This window comes from Dendropsophus ebraccatus, chromosome 5 (assembly GCF_027789765.1).
Source record: "Dendropsophus ebraccatus isolate aDenEbr1 chromosome 5, aDenEbr1.pat, whole genome shotgun sequence".
NCBI classification, from domain to species: Eukaryota; Metazoa; Chordata; class Amphibia; order Anura; family Hylidae; genus Dendropsophus; species Dendropsophus ebraccatus.
The window spans coordinates 136,634,059-136,655,789 of record NC_091458.1 but is presented as its reverse complement, the minus strand read 5'-3'; the positions used below and the strand labels follow the sequence as shown (position 1 = coordinate 136,655,789).

At 44.3% G+C, this 21,731-nt stretch overlaps 1 protein-coding gene across 1 annotated transcript; it reads right to left on the bottom strand.

The window, feature by feature from the left end:
- Positions 1 to 704: 704 nt before the first annotated feature.
- ELOA (elongin A) lies at positions 705 to 21,030 on the bottom strand. Its single transcript, XM_069971402.1, has 11 exons — positions 20,864 to 21,030; positions 12,524 to 12,580; positions 11,295 to 11,407; positions 10,231 to 11,134; positions 7,734 to 7,842; positions 7,493 to 7,651; positions 7,173 to 7,270; positions 6,211 to 6,391; positions 5,120 to 5,231; positions 4,019 to 4,176; positions 705 to 2,943 (listed from the first exon to the last, which is right to left on the bottom strand). The coding sequence occupies exons 1-11, from the start codon at positions 20,933 to 20,935 to the stop codon at positions 2,882 to 2,884; spliced, it is 2,025 nt and encodes a 674-aa protein (XP_069827503.1). The 5' UTR covers positions 20,936 to 21,030; the 3' UTR covers positions 705 to 2,881.
- Between the last annotated feature and the right edge of the window lie 701 nt (positions 21,031 to 21,731).

The following is a 21,731-nucleotide window of genomic DNA, read 5'->3' as shown; positions in this document are numbered from 1 at the left end:
TGATATTTCTACTGTTTTTTGTTACAGTTCACGATTACGATAGCATTCTGTGCATTTACATTATTCTTTGTGTTTACCCCTTTCCCCCCAGAGGGACTTGCCGTCCCGAGTTCCCATTTGTATTGTAAACCTTCTCTTTTTGTCTTTGAAAATAAAAACCTTAAATTTAAAAAAAAAAAAAAAAAAAAAAAAAGTCACATATAAGTAAAAAATGGTATCAAATGAAACCTGTACATCTTGCTAAAAAATATGCCCACAACCAGCTCCGTCATGTTTTTTTTCAGGAAAACAGTTTCTATTCTGCCAAAGTGGTAATGGTTAAAAAAAAAAAAAAAATACACAAATTTTGTATCGCAGTAATCGTAATGACCCAGAGAATATAGTTATACAATTTTCTACCGCACACTGAATAGCATAGCTATGATTGACTCTTCACTATTTTGCACTTGTGGAACCTTGCTTGCACTGGCAGGGCTACACAGCGATTTCCAGATACAGGACCAGCAACTACCATGCCATGCAACTCCATCACTCATACAAGTAAACTGGGTCACTTTGTGACTCACCAGCATCTATGACCACGATACCGCCATTACAAAAAATCCCTCCAGTATAAGTGATGGAGTCGTGTGACATGGTGGTCGCTGTGAACTGACTGTAGCAGTAAGCATACGCATTTCTCTGTGATTTCAACACACAAGACGTTCTGTATTCACATTTTATTAAGAGCCAGATAAAATCATTTGCATATATAAGTCTAGTTAAAATTTGTAATCTTTTTGAAACCACAAAAAAAGGATTTTATTTACATAAAGCAAAAAGCTCACAGAAAGACCTAAAGTTTATAGCCCCTGCCCAGTAGCTACAGGTAAATGTCAAGTGGAATCTGCAAAATCCACAATATACCGAGTTCACAAATGACCTACACTAGACACTGAGTGTCTGACACTGCCACTTAAAGTATTTGGAGGAGTAGAAACACCATCTGCAATGGATAAAAAATACTGAGAGCTGCCACATGGAAACCTATGTGTCTTAGGGTACCTAGGAGTCTGTTTGAGAAATACATGACTGTCTGAGAACTGAAATGTAGTAAAATTCCATGCAGAGTAAGCCTATGCTTTCCCGATGATGGTGGGTAAGCGTATGCTTCTCCAGTGATGAAGAGTAAGCGTATGCTTTTCTGATGATGGAGGGTAAGTATATGCTTTTCTGATGATGGTGGGTAAGCGTATGCTTCTCCAGTGATGAAGAGTGGGCGTATGCTTTTCTGATGATGGAGGGTAAGTATATGCTTTTCTGATGATGGAGGGTAAGCGTATGCTTCTCCAATGAAGAAGGGAAAGCGTATGCTTCTCCAATGATGAAGAGTTGGTGTATGCTTTTCCGATGATGGAGGGTAAGCGTATGCTTTTCTGATGATGAAGAGTGGGCGTATGCTTTTCTGATGATGGAGGGTAAGTGTATGCTTCTCCAATGATGAAGATTTGGTGTATGCTTTTCCGAGGATGGTGGGTGAGCATACACTTCTCCAATGATGAAAAGTAAGCGTATGCTTTTCCGATGATGGGGGGTAAGCGTATGGTTTTCTGATGATGACGAGTGGGCGTATGCTTTTCTGATGATGGAGGGTAAGTGTATGCTTCTCCAATGATGAAGAGTAGGCGCATGCTTCTCCAATGATGAAGAGTTGGCGTATGCTTTTCCGATGACGAAGGGTAAGTGTATGCTTCTCCAATGATGAAGAGTAGGCGTATGCTTTTCCGATGATAAAGGGTAAGCATATGCTTCTACAGTGATAAAGGGTAAGTGTATACTTCTCCAATGATGAAGAATAGGCGTATGCTTTTCCGATGACTGAGGGTAAGTGTATGCTTTTCTGATGATGGAGGGTAAGCGTATGCTTCTCCAATGATGAAGAGTTGGTGTTTCCTCTTTTGATGATGAAGGGTAAGCATATGTTTCTCCAGTGATAAAGGGGAAGCGTATGCTTTTCGAATGATAAAGAGAAGGTGTATGCTTTTCTAATAATGGAGCGTAAGGGTATGCTTCTCCAATGATGACAGGTAAGCGTATGCTTTTCCAATGATAAAACGGCTCGAGTTCTTTTTGAGTTGAGTTGGCAATGGAAGTAAATGACAAACTGTAACTTTAAAAGGATTTCATGAGTCTAAGTTACAAATTCAAACACACACTGAAATATCGAATCTATGTAGAAATCCCAGCTATGAAGAAGCGAGTGTGTGGAGGTTGGGACACCAATTTTATGTCACAGAACAATTCTGCAAATTAATTCACAACAAATATTACATGACACTGCAACAGTAAAACATCAAATCCATGATAGGACCGCTAAGTACATGGTAGTCACTGAGGCCACCAAAGAACCGTTCATCTCCTTTCCTTGGTTTCTTCCAACATTACAAATAAAATGTAACATTGTCCCTAATTCTTTTATAGGAAACTGCAGAAAAATAGTATTCTTCAATTTGTATTTTTTTTTCCTTTTAAAATCAGTAAAAAACTGATTTTCACATGAGAAAATGACATTAGTGTAGCACACCGATTATTCTTCTTCCCCAACATGATTTTGTGGCTTTCTAGACGTAACGTCAGGATCCATGTCTGTGACATATAAAGAAACAGTGACTCTAAGGACAGAAGTCAGCCAAAGAACTGGAATCCTTGAGAGCCATAGAACCGAGAGATGGAAGAAACATAGATTAGAAACGTAAGTAGATCAGCATGTTGGGCGAATAGAAATGGTAAAGTGAAGGGCAACACTTCCAGGAACTAATGGGTCCATTCCGCCATTTTGTTAGGCTTTCCAGTGCATTAATCCCTTCCCATCACCAACAAAGAGTTCATTCTCTTCCTTATTTTATCGTCGGGAGAACCGGTTCTTGAAAGCTTTAATTGTTTTGGCCATCATTGGAGCAACCTCTGCAAGACAAAAGCAGCAGAACTGCAATTTAAGGCATGTTTTATGAGAGGTAGCTACAATATATAAGGAGAACAGGGTGACGGTGGAAAGTAGGCTACTGTCACTGTACATTGGGAATATGAATACACATCAGTATACCCCATGCTCTGACCGGATGAAACCAGCAACACCCACAGGGCTATAGAAAAGTTAGCGTTTATTGTCCGTGTCCGTATAGTGACTGTTACTGCCCATAATTGTTTTGTGTACTAGAAGACAACGATCAGCCTACATGCACGATGTCAGCTGATCATTGTCTTTCAACAGGCTGAAACGCTAATGATCAGCCTGACAACGATCTGCTGCCGTCGCTCTGAGCAATATGTAACTATGTAACATCCCCTCCTTGGTTGAACTTGATGGACATGTGTCTTTCTTCAACCGTATTAACTATGTAATAGGAGCGGCGGCAGCAGACCTAGAAATCACCCCGACTCTTACCTGCTCGCTGCCAACGTGTGTAATAGCGCCGGCAGCAAGCAGGGAACGAGGAGCAAGCAAGCGCTGACCTGACAGGTCGGCCCTTTTTTGCTCCTCAGAATTGCCCCATGTAATAGCGGCTTTAGATGTATCAGAGAAAGCAAAATCCACTATGAAAAGCTAAGTGGGTGAATTGTGAAAGGCTGGGTAGGTGTTCCTGGTTGCCCTTTTTACTGTAGATTTGTTTGTAGCCGACAACATTGAGCCACACGGCACGTGAATTTGGGACTCTCATATTTTTTCACTTTAAGGCAACGACCACACAACATCTTTTTTTGGCGGTCTGACGGTCGTTTTTTTGCATGGTCGTCGTTTCCCGTTTGAATAATGGCTGTTATTTGTGGAATAACGCCCACTGTTTTGAAATAACAGCCGTTATTTGAGCGGGTAATGACGGCCATTCAAGAAAACAGCCCCCGAAAAAAAAAATGTTGTGTGACAGTCTTACAAAATATATATGTTGCTTTCATTTAAACATTTTATATAGCTACTGCAAGCTAGAAGCCTAGAAAAACAGATTTTAAAATCCCTCTGTACAGGAGCACTATAACTTACTTTTGACTTGTGGTTTACGTGGATCATGTCCAGATGCGACAACACTGCTTGATGCGGACACTGTACTGCTGGTACTTGGTCTGTCAGATGAGTAGGCTTCCTCGACTGGCGCACTTCTATAATTACTGGGATGAATGACTGGCAGGAAGGGCTTAATCCTGACAGGAGAGAGGCATGACACAGTGAAATGACTAATTATTCATCAGTATAGACCACAACAGTAAATTTATTAAATCAGTGAATTAAAAATTCTCATTTTTTCCAGCCTAAATCACCAGTTCTAGTTCCCGTTGCCATGCTTGTCGCCTACAGTAAGCAATCCCCATATTATCTACTGTTAGCCTCATTCCGTCCACCACTGTACCTCGCTGGTGGACGGTTTCTGTGTATCTCCACAGTGTGTGTGCGCTCCTGCCGCCTGCGTCACTTCCTGCTTTAGCTAGACGGCAGGCTGCAGGTGTAGTGGAGACGAGTGTGTCCGCCCCTGTACTTAGCCTCACACTGTACTGCAGCTAAAGCTCTGCTACACACACAAACACACATATATATATATATATATATATATATATATATATATAAATGTGCGGCTTCTTATGTGAGGCACTTGAATTTGTCACCAGCGGCCTTGCCTTGACAACCGACAGCTCAACCGCCCACCCGCCCATAGCTCACACCCACCCGCTCAGCCAACCATCAACCTGCCCAAAGCTCACACTGGCCCGCTTGCCTGCCTGCTGTCCCACCTTCTGCTCTGAGCACTACTAAGGAGCCGGGCACATGTGAGTCATTGTACAGTACAGGATGAGATGGAGGGGGGATAACTGGCGCTCCATACCGCTGTTCTGCATATGTGCCCGGCTCCTCAATAGTGCTCAGAGCAAGAGGGTGAGAGGCACAGCCACCAGGCGGGTGTCTGGAAAAGTGAATGGGTGTCTAGATTAACAGATGGATGTGAGCTGCAGGTGGGGGACACTTGAAATGAAGCATACTATTGTAAGACAGAGAAGCGAAGGGGGGGGGGGGGGGGGACATAATTTATTTTACATAGGCAAATGATAGGCCCCCTTAAGACATGGGTAGCAGCACAAATACTCAATTTACCTTGTTTTTTCACTGACAACTGCGACTCCTGTTCCAAACTTTTCTTGCCTTCTACGTACATCACGAGGAGGTTTCACTTCTGTATACACAAATGCCATCTTGGCTTGTCGTACTTTCCAAAAATAATAAAGTATAAATAAGGGAACAAGTCATCAGAAAATGCCCTATTGTTACAATCAAATTTTTATGTAAATGGATTTTTCTATGATTTTTTTTTTACACTTTCTATGTCATTACCTATTTTGCACTGAATAGTAATGAAGTGGCCTGGTTGTTATCTAAGCCACAACTACAAACAAACACAATCCAACTGAACTAATAACACACAAAATGTTGTACCAATCGTGTCTCGTACTGTGAACATTGAATAAACATCCACAGTGCAGGGGGAAAGTGTAATAGGGATATGTCCACAATTACTCTGGTGGCTCAGTGTACTCTAATTGCTGTATGAATTAAGCTTTGCAGTTACATTATATTTCTGTAAATTTGCCACTACTGAGTCCCCCACCCCTAAAGACCCCAGGCTACCATAGTGTGTACTGGAGCTTACCACTGGAGACATACTACCCCAGTAGTTCTTCAGTCACACTGTAAATATGTGCAGTTCAGTCAAGAGGCAGTGAGAAGTCTCTTTCAGGATGTGAAAAGCTGATGAGACTCCAGCCAACAGCTACCACCCTCTCTTTAGTAACTCTCTATAAGATATGTGACACAGAAGAGCCTGAGGAACCTGTATATGATGTTTATTCTGTGCATGCAGCCTACCATTCCTCACTCACACTCATCTAAAAGAAAGTGAAGTCAGCAATCCATGAGCTCAAGCTGAAGAGACACTAAGTGATACAAATGGCACGTAAATAAATCAACTTCAGAATGGATAAAAAAGAAAAATATTTGGGTTTTGAAATGGCCAAGTCAGAGTTCCAACCTTGAACTTATCAAGATGCTGTAGCATGTGTTCACTTATTCTTTCTCCCTACACTGTGGATGTTTACTCAATGTTACTCAATACAAGACATGAACAGTGATCCCTAATCATGACTGAAGATTCCTATTTTTCCTTTGAGTACTGAATCTCTAAATCTTACCTTTGGGTTTGTTTGCATGTGAGGAGCGGATATTCTGAGTTAGCATGACCAGCCTGTGCTCCCGAGCCTCGTGGAGGCGGAGATACAACTCTCTCCAACTCTCATACTCCTCTGGACTCTCATTTCTGAAATCTCGTTGACAGTGATTCTTCCATAGTTGATCTGTGTCCTCGATTAGTACCTAAATTAAGCGTACATGGTTATATATACACTGACATTTCAAGGTGAGTAAAACAAGAGGGGGCACCATATCCTTTCCCTAAGCTTCCCAGATATACCACATACAATACCACATATTTCTGATGCAGCTCATAAGCTCCGCTGTATGTGAGCATGACAAGCCGGCACTGATCAGAGAGGTCTGCGCTCATTTGCAGAGCTTTTACAGGGCTCCATTAGTTGTGCAGCCAGCCTGATCATTGGATCGCCTGTGCGGCCTATTAACTACATCATAGTCGGCTGAACGTTCACGTTTACACAGGAAGATGTGCAGCCAACGAACAATGATTTTAAAGCCCGCACAAAAGAAATGACCAGCCAACAATCAGCTGATCATTGGGAACGTTCTTGCCTGCCGATAATTGGCCCATGTAAAGGGACCCATAGGCAGCATTCACATGTTCCATAGATCCGGTCCATAGCATATGGTCCCTACATGGACTGTATTTATGGAACATGTGAATGTGGCCTTAGGCTTAGTTGCCTGAAATGAGCACCGATTGCCTATAAACAATTGCTCGCTTCCATCAGTGTCAGTGGCACGTCTCCCGTTTACACAGGTAGATGTGTTGCTGACAATGATCCATGTGTATCATCCCAGCACCATGGAGGCGACCTTCAGAGGCTCCGTAACAGCAATAAGAGCAATAAACAATCCTGCCGTTACATCTATACCTCATCACATAGACGGCACTGTACACATCATTCTTATTCTTGACATATTAGTCAGACAGAAGACTCACGTTATTACAATCCTCTATCCGATACAATTGCTCTGGGGTGCACTTCTCCAGAACCGGCTCTAGCATTGAATAAGGTACGCCTCCAACCTCATAGATAGCTGAAAACAGAAAGGAAATATTAACAAATGCAAAAGTCAAAACATACTGGTATTTTCCATACTGTGGCCACCCCATTTACTTGTACGAGTGTAGGGGGTCACACGACAGGCAGTGTGACATGGTGCAGCTGGGAATCACCTAGTAGCCCCAGCCTAAAGCTGGGGATTTCCATATGAGCAACTCAACACCTGTAGGATATCTACCGGGCACATTATACTCACAGTCTATGTTGTTAGCCAGGACTCTGATACACTGCTGGTACAGGGACATCATCTTCGGCAAGTATGCAGATTTAGAACCAGAATACACCTGCATTTTGCTGTGTAACCGGCGTCCAGTAAATCCATTACCCTCCTCTTCCTCTTGAGAATACAATGGAGCTAGGGAACAATTAAAAAAATATATCAGAGGTCCAGAATTCTCAACCTTACGTACAATCACCTCCTCATCATGGTCACTTACCTTTCCTTTTATTTGGCAAGTAGGGAACAGGTTCAATTGAAGGAAGAGGTCGATAATTTGGCTGAATAGTTGGCAATGGTATATCAGGTAGAACAGGGACTTGGTCTATCTGTACAGTGACACAAAAATTTAAGTTATCAACTTATTAACAGCATAAATATTATTGACATGTTTTGCTGCCTCCCATCATCTTAAATTTAGATTTAAATTTACTTGTCCCCCCACAAACTGTTACTTATCCCCTATCCTGTGGATAAGAGACAAGTAAGTTTAAAGTGGAAAACCCCTTTAATGATTCTTACGGGGTTAGGATAGCTTTATCTCCAGAATGGGCGCTCTTTAATATCCTCCCTGATGCTCCCCTGATATCCTCCTACATCGTCTTCAGGTCCGGGCTGAACAATCCTGCCTCCACTTCTGAGATGGAATCGTACAAGGCAGTGACAGCTCACTCAGCCAATAACTGGCCGCACTGCTATCCCAGCTCAATCAGTGATTGGCTGAACAGGCTGTCACTGCGGACGAGAGTCTGTCTCGGTAGTGGAGGCAGGATTGTTCTGCCAGGACCCGAAGATGACGGAGGAAGACGGGGGAGCGTGGATTGTTATGTTCTCTTCAAGGACAGCAACAGATTAAAAATTTTGTTTGAGTGGAATACCCCTTTAAACAGTTCTTCTTAATATGGTGCTCTTCACAGGTGTAAAGGGTAAATTTAGCGTATTTCATACCTTAATTATATCATACGTCATGGTGTTTGTTCAAGTAAAAAGTGATCTTTTATCAACTGCAGATTGTGCTGAGTGGGCGGGGCTTCGCAGCGATAGCGCCACTTAGCCCCCCCCCCACAGCGCCACCATTGGCACTCCGTGATGTCATCAGCAAATAGGCCCCGCCCCCTCGGCGTCCATTGATATAGGCCAACCTAGAGGGAGTGGGGCCTATACCTTTAGGCCAGCCTGTTCCAATGGTCGGCGAGGGGGCGAGGCCTATGTGCCTATGACGTCACGGAGAGCCAGTGCCAACCGTGGAGCTGAGCACAATCTGTAGTTGATAAAAGACCACTTTTTACTTGAACAAGCACCATGGCGTATGATATAAAATAAAGTATGAAAACTGCTAAATGTACCCATCTATAAAGAGAAGTCAGAATGCAAAAAGGGTGTGGCTGTCACTTTAAGATCCAACCACACTCCACACCTTACATAACTGTTTTCAGTGTAATGTACAGTATATGATATTACATATTGATGTTCTACAAAAGGCATTTGTCTTTTTGATCTTTACTTTTATTTGACCCCTGTGAGAGTCTATTTCATGCCTACTTTCGAAATTTTGTTTCCTCTCAAATGAACAAGGTATTAAAAAATATATAAATAGGATGACAAATCCCTAAATAAAACACATGCTATCTGGGACACAAAAGTCAGGGCAAGGTGGTTCCCAATATGGGACCCAGCCCCTTCTATGAAGGTGAAGAAAAGCTATTGCTCTTGTGGATGTGACAAGCACCTTAAAGCATTACAGAGACAGCCATTTATATAAATGGCCACCATGTAAACATACAATGCTAGGGTATGTGCACACTGAGCAATTCTTGCAGATTCCGCCCGTTTAAATGGAACATTGCTCCTTTCCATAGAGCAAAATGGGAATTCTGTCTGTCTGCGTACACAGCGGAAATTTCCGTCTGGATTCCGTGTTCCGACCAAATAACGGACAGGTTCATTCTTTGGGCGGATTGCGCTGGCGAAATTACATAGAACTCTATGGGAGGTCATTTTTCAAGCGGAATTCCGCGAGTGCTATAAAATGAGTGGAATTTCGCACGGAATCAGTCAGGGGAAATTCGGTGCGGAATTCTGCGAGAATTGCTCAGTGTGCACAAACCATAAGACTGGACACAGTTTCCCCAACTGATGACAGCTGATCAGTAAGATTATCTGCCAAAGATTTGAAGCCAAAGCCAGGAATGGATTTGAAAAGAAAAGAAATCTCAGGCTTTCCTTTTCTGACATGATCTCTGTTTATAGTCTGTTTCTGGCTTTGGCTTCAAATCTTTGGCAGATAATCTTTCTGTGTAAACAGACCCTAAGAAGATCTAGACCTCAGGTGATCAGCTGATCGCTGCACCGGATTGTTGAAAGAGGGGTTGTCTTCCTGATACAACCCTTTAAATGTTGTTGGCATGTTCAGTGGTTGTGTTTGGTTTAATGTATTCAATGGATGCCTAATAGAGATGAGCGAACCTGGAGCATGCTCGAGTCAATCCGAACCCGAACTTTCGGCATTTGATTAGCGGTGGCTGCTGAAGTTGGATAAAGCCCTAAGGCTATGTGGAAAACATGGATATAGTCATTGGCTGTATCCATATTTTCCAGACAACCTAAGAGCTTTATCCACGGCGGTGTGAACAGACACTGGGGCAATGATGTTGTACACTATACGTAGCCTTCCAAACAGTAACGCAAGACTTAGTATGATAACATTTATGTCTAACCTTGGGCTCCTTCTTTTCCTTTTTTACAGGTGTTTGCTGCTTTGATTTGCTTTTCTCCTTACGTTCCTCTTTACTCTCCGTCTGCTTCTTAGAGCTTTTTTCCGGTGTAGAAGATGTGGCCTTCGTAGCTGGTTTCTTCTTCTTCTTAGTGCTCTGGGGCTGGTCGTAGCTGAGATAGGACTCAAAAGACATTGTTGGCTGCTCAAATTCGTCTTCCTCGGGTTCAGGGGGTGGGACAAACAGCTTAATAGATTTCCTATCATGTGTTCCTGAGTCATTCGGTTCTGCTTTGCTCTTGGTTTTGTCCGATTTGTCCTTGGTGACCAGATTTTTTTTCGATTCCTTTCTTTTCTCATCCGGCTCCGAACCTAATTTATGTTTATCGGCTTTTGATGTCTCTTGATGTTTCACTTTTTTAGAATTTAAAACATCGTCTGTTTGGCTCTTTGAAACTCCATGTCTACTCTTGTCCTTTTTGTGAGTACGGTCTTTGCTCTCTGGAGACAGAAACTTCTCCCGACTACTTCCTGCATGGGATGAAAAGTCTCTTTGTGGTTCCTTAGAGACTAGTTTCTCCTTCTTCTTTTCTGGGTTAAGATTCTTTGTGTCTAGTCTGTGTTTTTCTTTGTGAGGTGATTTGTGCTCTTGATTTTCCTTGTGGAAGGTTTTGTCTCTGGGCATACTTGGAGGACTGTAGGTAAGTACGGGGGAATAACCCCCACCATCTTCAAAATCTTCGTGGTCTGAATACTGTTGCCAGGTTTCTTCTTTTCCTGACCCACTGTGTGAGACGTACCTTTCATCACTTTCATCTTCATATTCATCATCTTCCACAGGGGATGGAGATCGTGGCCTCTTCCGCGAGCTGCTTTTACTGTGCTCACGTTCTTCAGGTTCTGCAGTTCTACATAATAAAATATAAAGGGCATATAAAATAGGCAGCATTGTACATCTAGGTATCTTTTAGATCACAGGTGTCACACTCAGGCCCTCCAGCTGTTACAAAACTACAATTCCCATCATGCCTGACACCCCTGTTTTAGATGCTAAGTAAACCCCTTTACCTTGGAATCTCCTGTGGCACTAGTTTCTTCCACTGAGCAACCAAGTTCTTAGCGAGATCTCCCACCAGGTCATGCTTTCGCAGTCCGTTTACAGTCTTACCAACGCCTGTGTCCTATAAAATACACCAGTGCACCATAAAATATGTAGTATACATTACCAGAATAGAAAAACAAAAGTTCGCAGCACTCAGGTAGTTTGTATGTGGGTGCCAGTTGTCCCACCTCGGTCCAACCGGTGGAGTAGATAAACCAGATATCAAAACGACTGCAGCACTCCGAAAATGTAGTCCGTGAAAAGATTTATTGGCTGTTTGTTGTTATAAGCCAATAAATCTTTTCACGGACTACCTTTTCTGAGTGCTGCAGTCGTTTTGATATCCAGTATAAATTACCAGATATATCAGTTTCTGTACATATATGTAAAGTTGCCTATGTAGTATTCAGATTTTTGGGGTTAATCATTGTACAAGGAAAAAACAGTTATTGGAAGGATTCCTGTTTACATCCAGTGGCTGCAAACCCACACATACTACTAAGGACCCCTCAGTTAGGTTTCCTGGCCCATAGGGTTCTAAAGGGCATGGACATCCTTCTGGATATTTCCCGAAGAACCCTATGGGGGCATACAGATTTCTGGACATGCACCAGAGTGCATCTGAAAACTGTTCAAAATTCTGGATGCTTTGCCTGGAAGCCTGGGCCTGAGCCAGCACCCGGGAAAGTTTCATTGGGTGCAGACAGTGTCCCTTGAACTGTATGTGCTCTTTAAAACTGCAGCTCATACAGTAAAATGCGGCACAATATTTGACAGAGCAGGGAGCCATTGGCTCCCAGCCCTGTCAATCACTTTTCTGGCCTGCAACAAATGTGTATGTTGTGTTTTTTTTTTACTCCTCTGTTTTTACAATCATTAAACACTGATCAGTGTTTCCTGAGTATTAAAACAGACACAATCAATCTAGACATTCCTACAGTGACACTTCAAATATTAGCAAAGGTCTACAGTGTTTCATTCCTGCAAAACTCATGGGACATGACATATAAAATTAGGGCTTTGTGTAGTTTACTCTTTTCCGTTGGCGCTGCATTTCTTGTAGGGTTAAGCAGGTTACGTTTATTGGAGAATTTACGTTATACCTTCTCATGTGGTCTGTCAAGGATTTCTCTCAATTTGTGTACATAATCTAGAGAACTGTGAGAAAATGTTACCATGTAAGTTATAAACTTACCACCAAGATATCAACAGTTATTGGCAACTCCGCTAATCTCTTCAACGTCTTGAGAAGCTACGAACAGAAAAAAAGAATTAAAAAAAACAACTAACAGTTCACAATTCACAGCTATAACATACAAAAGATAGTTTTTAAAGAATTAAAGATTTTTTTCCTCATATAGTACCCAGGCTACTATTAAAGGAGAAGTCTAGTGAATGAAATAAAAAAAAATTCAAACAGCAGGGACGGAGGGAACCATATTAAACAATCACTACTTACCTCTCCTGTGCCTTTGCAGCGATGGACTGCCGCTCTAAAACCCCCGCCGGGCTCCAGGATCTCTTTCACAGCCAGTGTCATGACCCAGTTAACAGACTGCCCGCTCAGCCAGTCAAAGTCTGGGGCAGGACACTGCTGCAGACACTGATTCGCTGAGTAAGCAATAAATCAGCCAAGTCCGGTAATTTACCCTGAGTTGAGACATCATTGGAACTCAAGGGAAAATGCCTTCCAGCGGGGGTCCCAGAGCCTGTGACCTGGCGCGTTGCGGGCACAGGGAGAGGTAAGTAGTTATTCTTCATTACATTGCCCCCTGCCCCAATTTTTTTTAAATTGCTGGGCTTCTCCTTTAAACAAAAGTAGAGGTCCTTGTGCTTGCTTTGTATATATCTATTGCAGTTGATGTGCTATGTATAGGTATGATTTTCCAATGCTGCCTACATTTCCCATGATGGCTTTATGGAGGAATCCTGTTCATTTCAGGTCATTCCGGCCCAGAAAAATGATCAGGCATCTGATGTAAATATGTATATATATGAATATGTGTTCATTCATCCATAATTCACACATACATCCTGTTCAATCCAGGTCCATCAAGCACAGAAAACTGATGCTGCATCTGTTGCTATGAAATTTGCATATAGGGGAATATAGTCACAAGAACACTGCAGAGGCACCATCACATGTCTCAACGTCAGTGAACTAACCAGACCTTCCCTCCGGGAAGGAACAACCGAGCCAAAGGCGTTCTCCAGTCAAGGAAACCACCTCAGCAAGGTATCCATCCACAGACAGCTGTTTCGGGGGTTTTGCCCCTCATCAGTGTGGAGTAGGTTTCTGGCTAGTGGGAGCAATGATTAGTAAGTGCATGCAAAAGGACGCTGGTTGACCTCAGGGAGATCATCCAAAACACCGCAGAGACACCATCACGTGTCTCAACGTCAGTGTATTCTAGAACATTGCCCCCTGGGAAATCAAATATGCAAAAGAACACTGCAGAGACACCATCACATGTCTCAACGTCAGTGAACTAACCAGACCTTCCCTCCGGGAAGGAACAACCAAGCCAAAGGCGTTCTCCAGTCAAAGAAAACCACCTCAGCAAGGTATCCATCCACAGACAGCTGTTTCAGGGTTTTTGCCCCTCATCAGTGTGGAGTAGGTTTCTGGCTAGTGGGAGCAATGACTAGTAAGTGCATGCAAAAGGACGCTGGTTGACCTCAGGGAGATCAACCAAAACACCGCAGAGACACCATCACGTGTCTTAACGTCAGTGTATTCTAGAACATTGCCCCCTGGGAAATCAAATATGCAAAAGAACACTGCAGAGACACCATCACATGTCTCAACGTCAGTGAACTAGCCAGACCTTCCCTCCGGGAAGGAACAACCTAGCCAAAGGCGTTCTCCAGTGCATGCAAAAGGACGCTGGTTGACCTCAGGGAGATCAACCAAAACACAGCAGAGACACCATATATTCCCCTATAGACTGCACATACATCCTGTTTATTCCAGGTCCTGGATGCTCAGGGACATTATTATGCATCTGTTTCTATGGATTATGTGTTCATTCCAGATTTATCAGGCACAGAAAAATTATTACTAGAGATGGACGTCAGCAAACTCGAATCATTCGGAATCTGAATAGCGGTGGCTGACGAAGCTGGGGTTTGGCTGCCAGTATAAGGGCCTTAGTATACAGAGCGATAACCTGCTCCGTGTAATAAAGACAATGGAGATTTATCAGCCGACTGAGCTTCACTATGGGTAACAGCGATGCACGGCCGACGGCTGATGAGTCTGTAAATAAAAAAATAAAGTTCATACATTACTTTTCCAAGCTCCCCAATGTCTTCACGGCTTCTCCCCGCAGCCTCTGGTGGAGCTTCAGAGTCGGCCCCTGAACTGACAGGCTGCTCAGCTAATCACTGGCCAGGATGGGACTACCGTGGCCAGTGATTGGCTGAGAAGCCTGTCACTTCAGGGGTTGGTTCTGAAGTTCCACCGGAGGCTGCAGGGAGCGTGGAGAAGATGGGAACATATGGAACATGGAGAGGTAATGTATGAACTTCACTTTTTAAAGCAAGGGCTGCACGGACATCACTTGCTGCATGATAACCGAATCCTGGCTGCAGCTCAACACTCCTCTTCCCATAGACAACAGAAGAACACTGGCCCACACAGAATGTTCCTGTGTATGGGGAGGATGGGGGCCGGACAGTACATATAATGGCTGAACTATATTGTGATGGGAATGGGTACAGATCACAAAAGTATTAGGGGACTTTTAAGATAAGACCACCTGTTCCCAGCACATAATAACACATAATAATTGTTGCTTAGAACTCAGCTCCCCCCTGCCCATAAGTGTGTCCCATATATATAGAATAGGGTTCGGAGATGTTCATTGCGTCTATGTCCATGAGGCTTGCCATAAAAACAGCTCAGACAACATGGCTGCCCCCATAATAATGTAATAATTTACTACACATAAAATTAAACAAATTTCATTTAGAAAATAGAAAGAGATTAAAAACAGTCTCAAAGATTACCATTAGTAACACACTACACTGTCATGGATTAAAATCCTGCAGGGCACACAAGGTCCCCCTGCTCACTCCGAGACATGTCCAGGCCCATTTGAAGTTTCGCCAATAATCATCCGGATGATCCAGAGGAGGCATAGGAGAACGTCATGTGGCCAGATGAGACCAAAATAGAACTTTTTGGTATCAACTTCACTTGCAATATTTGGAGGAAGAAGGAGTACAACACAAGAACACCAGTATTTAAGGGAAGATGGATGGAGCCATGTATGATTTGGGCAACCTCCTTCCCTCAGTAAGAGCATTTAAAATGGGTGGTGGCTGGGTCTTCTAGTATGACAACACCTCGAAACACACAGCCAGGGCAACTAAGAAGAAGCTCCGTAAGAAGCATTTTAATGTTCTGGAATGGGCTAACCAGCCCCCAGACCTGAACCCAATGGAAAATCTTTGGAGGGAGCTGAAACTCAATACTGCCCAAAACCTCAAACATCTGGAGAAGATCTGTATGGAGGAGGGGGACACAATCCCTGCCGCAGTGTGTGCAAACCTGGTCAAGAACTATAAGAAACCTCCAACCTCTGTAACTGCAAACTAAGGTTTCTAAACCAAATATTAAAGGGAATCTGTCAGCTCCTGGGCACTATCTAAGGTGCTGACAGTGTGCTGTAGCTGGCAGCCCCCAGTGAGCATGGTGCCTTTTTGATATTTTTCTGTGCAGCAGATTATGCAGAAAGGCTATGTTCACACACTGTTGAAATTGAGTGGATGGCCGCCATTTAATAGCAAATTACTGTTATTTTAAAACAACGTCTAATATTTGCCATCATATTAAATGACGGCCATCCGCTCAATTTCAACAGTGTGAGAACATAGCCTTTCTGTGTTTACAATTCACTCCTGGTTTTGGTTGCAAAATACTGACCAAAAATTCTGTGTGTGAACATAGCCTTAAAAATGATAACAATAATAAGAAAAAAAAGACCTCTCTTTAATTTCATTTAGGCAGGTCTCTAGACAGGTGAGTTACCCCTAGACCACAGCTCCAACACATTCAGGAAAAGTGATTCAATTATACCTGAGTGTTTCTTTCGGACATAAACTGCCTACAGAGGACTGATCTGCAATCTGACAGCTAAGTGAGCAGGAGGCCGGCCAGCATTGATTATTCATGAAGAGGGAGGAGGATGCATGCCAGAGTGTGGCACCAACAACTGCTCTAGCTCTGTGACTCTTTGGTACAGTAGGAGACATGAGATTGTACATTGCACATAAAAATACCAAAAAGGCACCATGCTTAGGTAGGGCCCAGGAGCTGACAAATTCAATTTAAGTTCTGTTTTTCTATTATATCAAACATTTATTTCATGCAATTGAATGCTTTATAATTATGTAAAAATTTTACAATGTGATTCTCTGGGATTCACAGTTGTACTTACAATAGAAATTACCGATCTCTTACAGATCTCTCCAGTCTTTGTAGGTGGGAAAACTTGCAAAATTGGCAGCGTATCAAATACTTATTTTCCCCACTGTGTATGATGATATCTCCCTCTACTCACAAATTGTAACATGGTGGCTGCTTATAGGCAGACTTCTGCCAACAAAACGTCATCCAGGTACATTGGGGGCATGAATGTTAAAAATGTCACTCACAATATGCCCTCCTTTGGATATACAGTAAAGGCTTTTTCCACTGCCAGCTCCTATGCAAAGTTGGAGCATGTTCCATCGGATAAAATTTGTAAAGTCATTTACGTCTACAATACAGGCTAGACATTCTGGCAACAGAGGGCTGAAATTATGGTGATACTGTGTACCAGCTGTCCTCATCTGTCCCACCTACTTAGGGCACTGCTTTCAAGTTCCATTAGATATTGTGCAGTTGTGGGACTATCAGGGGAAAAAAAACATACTGAAGGAAGATTAATTTCCTGTAGTCTATCGGCAGCTGAAGCTTCTGTGATAACTTGTTAATTCTACATGAAAAATACACTGGTTCATGGACTGGTGATTGGCTTAAAGTGATTGTACCATCTCATAATTGAATTTTTTTTTTCCATTACGCTGTAGGCGCTAGTGCAAAGATCCTGGTGGCACGGTCCATTTTTCAAAACCTTGCCCAGTTCCTGCACCGGTTTCTTCATGTGCACCGGCCGGCACTGGAGGTAGGCACAGGCCCCCCAGTGTAATGATATCCCCTCCCCTCGGTGACGCACATCAGAATCAAGCCTAGCCATGTCACCGAGTGTAAATCCAGACAGTTTCCAGAATTCCAGATGCCCCTATAGAGTTCTATGGGGCATTCGTGCTGGAATTCTGGATAATTATAGGACATGTCTAATAGTTTTTGTGCATATATCCGGATTTCCTGATAAGAAATCCAGATAGATTTTTATGACGTGTAAAGGGGGCTATATAGGGTAAGTGCTCTAAGGTTTGTCTGGGATAATCTGATAACTGTGGATCCTGCCAGGGCTGTAGGGGGACATGACAGTACTTACCTGTCCCACTCCTCTGCTGGATCCCTGGGCCACCCGCTTTGCGCTGTGGGTGTCGTGGAAACATCTAGTGACCTGCTGCTCTCTCTGGAAATGGCCGCTTAGCATAGATCCTATACTGTCTATGCAGACCGTCCACTCCCAGAGGGAGCAGGGCATCACAGGATGTTTCCAAAACATTTACAGCAGCGGAGAACAGGCAGAAAGGGTCCTGGCAGTGGGACAGGTAAGTATTAGAGATGAGCGAACCGGGTTCGGGTTCGAGTCGATCCGAACCCAAACGTTTGGTATTTCATTAGCTGGGGCTGCTGAACTTGGATAAAGCTCTAAGGTTGCCTGGAAAACATGGATACAGCCAATGACTATATCCATGATTTCCACATAGCCTTAGGGCTTTATCCAAGTTCAGCAGCCCCCGGTAATCAAGTGCCAAAAGTTTGGGTTCGGATTGACTCGAGTATGCTCCAGGTTCGCTCATCTCTAGTAAGTATACTTTACCGACATGTCCCCTGAAGCACCGTTAAGATCCACAATTATCAGATTGTCATGGACAACCTCTTTAGAGTGTTACTGTCACTGAGCACGTGTAAAACGTTATAATCACACCAGGTCTTAATCCAGACACAGCTGGGAAAGTGCACAGCAGTGCGCTCCATTCCCTGGCCGGCAGAACATGTCCAAATTTACTGCAAATGACAGTAGTGGTTACCTGATTTATTGCCAAGTTACCTTATTGTTCCTAGGGCTCTTTAACCTCATTTGTTATAACGCTACCTATGGACTCCAAGAAATAACTTTAAAAAAAATGGGGGGGGGGGGGGGGGGCATACCTCCTAGCTCTTTTTAAAATTTTAATTTTGGTATTAATGGTGTTAAACCTGCGGCCCTCCTGTTGTTACTTAAAGTGACTGTAGCACTAGGCCCAGGCTGAAGCACTGGAGGCGGGCTGACCCATCCCCAGTGGGAAGAAACCCCAGCCCCTCCATGACGTAACTCCATTAGAATCAATGGAACCCTATCATAGAGGGGCTAGTGTTTCCTCCCACGAAGGGTGGGTCGGTCCGCCTCCAGTGCTTCAGCCTGGGCCTGGTGGTACAGTCACTTTAACTACAACTCTTATCATGCCCTAAAGAAGTTTTGCAGTGTTACTATGTTATGACTGTCAGTACTGACCCCAGAATCTAAAGTTAAATGGGCTCAGACTTATTTCCACAACGAACCATTAAGATATGTGCACACTATGGAATCCTGATGGAACACCTGTCACGGATTCAGCAGCTCGCAACGCTCGAAAACTCCGCGTGCATCTCCGCTGGTCCCATACACTTCATTCTATGGTTTGCCATTCTATGGTTCCGCCCTGGCACCCTAAGAAAGACGCCTATGGTTCAGCCCTGGCATCCTTAGAAAGAATCCTATGGTAGTAGCAGAGATGCACGTGGCAGCCAGAGTCCTCGAGCGGTGCGAGCTGCGGAATCGGCGACGGGTGATCAGTCAGGATTCTGTAGTGTGCACATACCCTTAGGGTGGGTTCAGACTACGGAATTCTCGCGGATAAACTTCACTGAATTCCGTCGCCTGTACACGTGCCTTTCCGTCGGCTCCATAGACACCATTCTATGGGCCGGCTGATTGCGCATTCCGCCGGCCCATAGAATGGTGTCTATGGAGACGGTGGAAAGGCGTGCGGCTGTGAGCGCGTACAGGCGACGACATTCCGAGGAATTTATCCGCGAGAATTCCGTAGTCTGAACTCACCCTTAGAATAGATTTTCCACGGCTTATAACGAACCTCCGATATTACATATCAGCAAATGGGGTCCTATGAAGAACTAGTCCGTTCCTTCTATGAAAGTGATGCTTTGAGGGGATAGCTGGAATTACTTTCACAGTCAGTGCATTCATACAAGTATACATACAGATACTATAAAAGTTCATTCTCGACACACACCATCATGCTTCATAAATTTTAGAAAATTTTTTATAGAAAAAGTCCATCAAAAAAATATACAATGGCAACAGGACGTTTTGGCGTCAAGCATTCCTCAACTGTCTCAACTCAACTGTGCTGTTGTATATTTTTCTACAATAAAAATTTATAAAGCATGATGGTGAGTGCCAAGAAATAACACTTATAATACTGTTGGAATTTTTTCTTACTGCGAGCAACACCCTGGAAACAAAGACTTTTTTCTACATAGATATTGACATACAAGATAATATTATCCAGTAGTAGCCCATTCACTTTTGAGATACAATTACCATTCAGTAAGAGGAGTCCAAGCCCCCAGGCATTACCCCCTACCACCCACTAATATGGAGTCTCATATCCCAGCTGTCTGACCTTATGTACAGTATGATAGAGGTATGAGAGGCGCACATGGGGTCACCCTGATGGGGTATTCCCAGTCCCAGTGCCTATGGCCATACATGTGGCCCTGTCCGCAGCTCACACCTAGGAGTCAGGCCAACATCCCTGGTCAGTGTCCATTAGATTAGTACAGTAGTGGGACTGTCGTGTGATGTAGTATTAGTCAGTACAGGTAAGATGTCACATTTAAAGGGGTTATCCAGCGCTACAAAAACATGGCCACTTTCCCCCTACTGTTGTCTCCAGTTTGGGTGCAGGTTTTGAAACTCAGTTCCATTGAAGTAAATGGAGCTTAATTGCAAACTGCACCTGAACTGGAGACAACAGTAGGGGGAAGAGTGGCCATGTTTTTGGAGCACTGGATAACCCCTTTAAAGGGCAGCAGTAACATTATACTAGAGCCAGTACCAGTCCTCATGGCTGGAGATAGGAGGTCACCATGCAACTATTGCCCCTGCCATCTGCTCTATGGACAGACATGGGATAGGGGAGGGCACAGCAGCTACCAGGGCAGCCATGTAACCCCGTGCCCCGGAGCAGGCATATGGCGGGGGCTGTGCCAAATACCGTGCACGGTACTCACCCCACCGGCCGAGCGCCCCCTGCCCTCCCCGCACAGTGTCACCCCCGTAACACAGGCAGCCATCTACTACTCTACCTTCTTAGGCTCAGCGCTGAGCGACAGCCTGGACTGCAGCTTCTCCACAACTTCCACCACGGAGTCTGCCATCTTTAGCACTGGCAGGTGCAGGACCGGAAGACTCCTTTGATTACTTTCCTTTCAGAGAGCGTTCGCCATCACAAATCCAGCCAGAAGGAAGCGGAAGCCGGTGTGACGTGTACGGAAGTGCCCGCGACGCCATCTTGGATCCGGGCAATCAGCTCCGTCACCAGCCAGTCCCACGTCAGTGCCTGAGAGCGCTGGCAGCAGTGAGGTGGGGAGGCAGCCGTGTGTACTGTGCTCGGCAGCTGGGACTACTCCCATTACACAGGTGGACTGCCCTAGTGACCGAGACCCGCAATTACCGCTCCCAGAGCCGCTGCAGGGGCGGGGGTTACTATGAGTGACAGCTCCCCAGGCACAGGCCCAATGATGGGTTACTGTAGTAGGCATGGGAGGGAGCCGGGGGACACGGACATGTATACACCCAGCTACAGAGCCCACTACCCACACTATGAGCCCACTGCCCACCCAGGATTACCCACACTCCACACTATGAGCCCACTGCCCACCCAGGATTACCCACACTCCACACTATGAGCCCACTGCCCACCCAGGATTACCCACACTCCACACTATGAGCCCACTGCCCACCCAGGATTACCCACACTCCACACTATGAGCCCACTGCCCACCCAGGATTACCCACACTCCACACTATGAGCCCACTGCCCACCCAGGATTACCCACACTCCACACTATGAGCCCACTGCCCACCCAGGATTACCCACACTCCACACTATGAGCCCACTGCCCACCCAGGATTACCCACACTCCACACTATGAGCCCACTGCCCACCCAGGA